The 4792-nt window shown below is 57.1% G+C and overlaps 1 protein-coding gene across 1 annotated transcript; it reads right to left on the bottom strand.

The window, feature by feature from the left end:
- Window positions 1–1887: 1887 nt before the first annotated feature.
- On the bottom strand, window positions 1888–3853 carry HOXD1 (homeobox D1). The gene is made up of 2 exons (XM_056861192.1): window positions 3274–3853; window positions 1888–2213 (listed from the first exon to the last, which is right to left on the bottom strand). Exons 1-2 carry the CDS (start codon window positions 3851–3853, stop codon window positions 1888–1890), a joined length of 906 nt encoding a protein of 301 aa, XP_056717170.1.
- Window positions 3854–4792: the final 939 nt, after the last annotated feature.

The following is a 4792-nucleotide window of genomic DNA, read 5'->3' as shown; positions in this document are numbered from 1 at the left end:
CTAGGAGGATTAGCTGGCTACCTGAGGCAGATTACTTGATTTGGGTTCCTTGTTTCTGTCCAAATGTTAAGGCAAGGGTACTGATCTAACAGTCATGGCTGTTTGTTTTTCAGTCCCCAAAAAGCTACGGGCGCTTCCACACATACCGAAAATTGCACTTTCAATCCACTTTCAATGCACTTTGAAGCTGGATTTTACTGTGTGAACTGGCAAAATCCACTTGCAAACTATCATTAAATTGTACTGAAAGTGGATTGAAAGTGCATTATTTGGCATGTGTGAAAGTGCCCTAAGAGTAGCAGTTTGTCTCTGGGAAATATCCAAAGCCTTTGTACAACAAAACAACAACGGTAATAATACTCTAACCAGAAGGCCTTTTCAAGAGCCCAGCTTAAGGTTCGGTGGGAAGTAACTTCAGGAGCCAGGCCTTTTCCTGGGGGCCCTGTTTTGTTATTCCCGAACACAATCTTTTCATCCCATTTAGGGACCACCTGCAAAGTTAAAACACCCCCCTTATCATTCCAGAAGAGCAGTCCTGTTAGCCCTTTGCAGCAAAAATTAAGCACAAATTTGGTAGCACCTTCGAAACTAACATCATCCCATCTCTGTGTGTGTTCTTTTAAAGTTCACCCTGCAATGTAGTTGCTTTCAAAAACTCGCAGCTGATAGGAGAAAGACAGTGGGAGGATTGCCCTGTCCCTTTAACAGAGGCCCAGCGGCAGTGGCGGACTAGCCATTGTGTCAGCTTACCCGGTGGCAAGTGGGCCCTGTGGGCACCTGATGAAGTGGGGCTCCCTTAAGCATTAGACAATATGTTAAAAATAAAAGTGAATAAAAATTAAACTATAGCTTTGCCTCCTGGAAACCAATATTTTTAGACCCAGTCTGCCACTGCCCACCAGGATGTTATTGAAACCCAAAAGCTTTCACTGCCCATTTCCCACAGGTAAGAACCTCTATGAAATGGCCAGGACATGTTTCTCCAGGCCTGTTGGCAACTCTGAAGACAAGCGGTTTTGTGGCGCAGTTCGCGGAGAAGTGAGGGCGGCTCAGGAGGGAGGGCCCTACGACTCCCTTGCATCCCTTATATATACTGAAAGGTTCACCCCTAGTACATTGTGCATCAGTGCAAATAAAATAAAGTTAAAAATCTCTATTTGAATAACAAGTTAGAGACCCAAAACCCTGGGCCAGGCAAACACACAGGGCCCCAGGCCAACCCTGTGTATGTCAGACACGCTGAACTCAAAGAAGGCACCCCACACTTGCCATGGTTGAAATGTGCTTGGGGTGGGGGGAAAAGCATCAAAGTTTGGAGCCTGATCTCTGAGCCCCCCACCCCTCCCCATCTAACAAATGATTGTGCTTCCACGCAGGCACCAGGAGAAGTTCACCCTACATTTTAAAAGCAGGGGTTCGGACAACGTTTTAAAAGGTTGCTTTTTAAAAATAAAAAAAGGAGAGCAAAACGTCTCTTTGAAAGAGTTGGGCCCTATCTTTGGTCTCCTTTGCAAAAAAAAAAAAAAAAAACCCTTTCCCTCTCCACCCCACCAAAAAAGCTCAAAGAAAAACACGGAAAGCAGCAAACGACCATAGGAAGAAGCCCCACCGAGCTCGCGGGGGAGGGAGCGCGCGTTTAGGATCGGGCAGTAAAGAAAGTTTAGCAGCATATCGTGGCTGAGCGCAGCTTTTCCCTGAAAGGCATATAGACAGAAAACGGTCCACGAGTCACTCCTGGCGATGCCGTCGATGCTTCCGAGCCAGTTCTGCGCCCGAAGAAGCGTCGTTCACCCCGGGCCTTTTGCGCAAAGGGCGATCCTCGCCTTAGGATTCCGCGCCCCCGCCGCTCGGCTTTCTCCACGGATCTGCCGGAGCGGCTGGGCAGCGTCAGGGCGAGCCCTTGGCCGGAGAAGAGGGAGCCGAGCGCCCCCCCGGCGGTGTAGGCCTCAGCCCGGAGGGGGCCCGGCGGCAGGTGCCCCCCGGGGCCGCCAGGCCTTCCCGCTCGCGCTTCTTCTGCTTCATGCGGCGGTTCTGGAACCAGATCTTGACCTGCGCGTCGTTGAGGCCCAGCGCCTGCGCGATCTCCAGGCGGCGGGCACGGGTCAGGTACTTGCTGAAGTGGAACTCCTTCTCCAGCTCCGTCAGCTGCTTGGTGCTGAAGTTGGTCCGGACCGAGCCGGGAGTGCTGGGGGAGCCGCGGGGCGGGAGCGGGCCTGCGAAAGAGAGGAGGGCGCGGGGTGAGCCGCCGCGGGAGGGACGGGGAGCCGTCTCCTGGCTCATTCACTCATCCGGAATAATGCACTTTCGGTGCACTTTTTATGCCTGGGAGGTTTTGCTTTGGATTTGCCGCTCTCTAGGTGCACATTTCCCCTGTCTGTGGCCATTTATGCCTGGGAGGTTTTGCCTTGGGTTTGCTGCTCTCTAGATGCACATTTCCCCCATCCAAATTCCTAAAACTCAACAATAAGCCCCCATGCAGAGTTCTGAGAATTTGAGGTCTTGCCCATCACCTACTTGCCGGGTCCCTTTAACTGGAGATGCCGGGGATTGAACCTGGGACCTTCTGCATGCAAAGCAGAGGCTCTACCACTGAGCCACAGCCCCTCCCCTCCCTCAGTACAATTCTGAAAATTCTGCATGGGGGGTTATTGTTGAGTTTTGAGAATTTAGATGGGGAAAATGTGCATCTAGAGAGCGGCAAACCCAAAGCAAAATCTCCCATTCCTAAATGGTTGAAGGATTCTTTGCAAGTGGATTTTGCCATTTCACACAGTAAAGTCCAGCGGCAAAGTGCATCGAAAGTGCATTATTCAGGATGTGTGAAAGGACCCCTCGATTCCCGGATGGCAGCTTCAGCAAAGGTCGGAGTTCGAGAAAGGCCTCCAGTTAATTTCGGGGTTGAGCCAAGGCGTCCCTCGAAGCGGCTGGACAACTCTCGGGTCGGGATACCTTTTGCCGGCCTTCCAGGAGCCGCGGGACTCCCGTTTCGTGGGGAGAGCCAGCAGATGGGTTTTCTTCCCCACCCTATTCCGACACCCTCTCGCTCGCCCAACTCCCCAACCCCGTCCCTCCGAAAGAGCTCCCCGCTGACTTGCCGGGGGCAAGAGGGGTGCCGCCGGCGCCCTTGCTGGCCAGCGACCCAGGCAAGCTCCCCGGCGGTGCCACCGACATCCTAAGCAAAGCGCCATCCTTCTAAACCCACGGAAGTCTATGGGCCCAGAGGGGCTGAAGTCCGCTTAGGACGGCGTCCCCCCCCCCTCCCGGGCCACTTACTCCGAGGGGGCGCGTTCCTCTTGACTTTCATCCACTCGAAGGTGCTGAGCGCGGCGCGGGCGGGCCGGCCACCCACGGGCTCCGGCGGCCGCGGCGGCGCCTTGGCGCACGGCTGCAGCGTCTCTGCCAGCCGGCTGTAGTCCCCCGGCAGGTAAGCCGCCGCCCCCCCTCCTCCGCCGCCGCCCCCGGAGAAGACGGCCGTGGCATAGTGCGAGGGGGCGCCGGGCCGGCTCTGGCCCCCGCCGGGCGCCTCCGGGCGCAGCAAGGCGCCGCACTGGGGCGAGGCGAAGCGCGCCAGGGCGCACGGCTCCAGCTGGGGCGGCGGCGGATGAGCCGCGAAGGCGGGAGGGGTCCCCAGGTAGGCGCCCGAGGGGTCCCCAGGTAGGCCCTCCCCGCCCCGCGCCAGGTACTCCAGGAAGGAGTTCATGGCGCGCCCTGCGCGGCGGAGGCGCTCCGGCCACCTGCCGCGCCTCCGCCCGCCACCATGCCCAAGCCCGGCGCGCCTCCGCTCGGGGCCTCTTATACCGCCGGGGGAGGAGGGGCCAGGGGCCTGCCCGCCGGCCAATGGAGGGCCGGGCATCCTCTGACCCAACTTGGCTCGGAGGCGGAGAGGCGCCTCGCCGTCCCGGGTCCCGGCAGGAGGAAAAGAGCCCCCGAGAGGGAAACCCCGGGGAAGGGAGGGAAGTCCGGCGGAGAGAGAAGAAGAAGAGCTGGTTTTTATATATGCCCACTTTCTCTACCGCTTAAGGGAGAATCAAACCGGCTTACAATCCCCTTCTCCCCCCCCCCACCCACAAAAGACACCCTGTGAGGCGGGTGGGGCTGAGAGAGTGTGACCAGCCCAAGGTCACCCAGCTGGCTTCGTGTGGAGGAGCGGGGAAACAAATCCAGTTCACCAGATTAGCCTCCGCCGCTCCTGTGGAGGAGTGGGGAATCAAAGCCGGTTCTGCGGATCAGAGTCCACCGCTCCAAACCACCGCTCTTAACCACTACACCCCGCTGGCTCTCAGGGGAGCTGATTCCCCACTGGGGGGACCCTGGTGGTCTTCCGGGCAAGCATGTGGGACTGCCAGCGGGGGTCTTCGCTGCCGTCTTTAGTGGCACTGGGACTTTGGCACCAGTACAGGGCGATGGGTTAAGGTTAAGGCGCCCACTGGAGGGAGGGATACTGGACAGCACCTTTTCACTTCCATTCATAAGGATTGCCGAGACACCCCCCCCCCCAAAGATCCCATCTCCCCAAGCCAAATACATCTAGAAGTAAGTTGCAAGATTTGCCCAGATCTATGGGCCCTCGGGGTGACCCGGACCCCTGGCATTTTGTCCCTGTACCCCCCTCCCATTCATTAGCCCCCTATAATAGGCAGGAAAGTGACTTTAGCAGAATTAACAATCGAAGGGTGGAGAAGATCTGAACCCCACCCCTACCCCAGTGCACGGTTGGAAGGGACTCAGTTTGGCAATCCCACTGACCTGGAATAAACACAGTGCGATCCTAACCACGCATGCTTCGGGAGAA

This window comes from Euleptes europaea, chromosome 15, assembly GCF_029931775.1.
Source record: "Euleptes europaea isolate rEulEur1 chromosome 15, rEulEur1.hap1, whole genome shotgun sequence".
NCBI classification, from domain to species: domain Eukaryota; kingdom Metazoa; phylum Chordata; class Lepidosauria; order Squamata; family Sphaerodactylidae; genus Euleptes; species Euleptes europaea.
This window is presented reverse-complemented; position numbering and strand designations above follow the sequence as displayed.

Coding starts and splice junctions, on each gene's coding strand:
- HOXD1 (XM_056861192.1), bottom strand. CDS start 3,853: ATGCCCGGCCCTCCATTGGCCGGCGGGCAGGCCCCTGGCCCCTCCTCC. Junction 2,214..3,273: donor GAGGAACGCGCCCCCTCGGA/GTAAGTGGCCCG, acceptor TCTCTTTCGCAG/GCCCGCTCCCGCCCCGCGGC.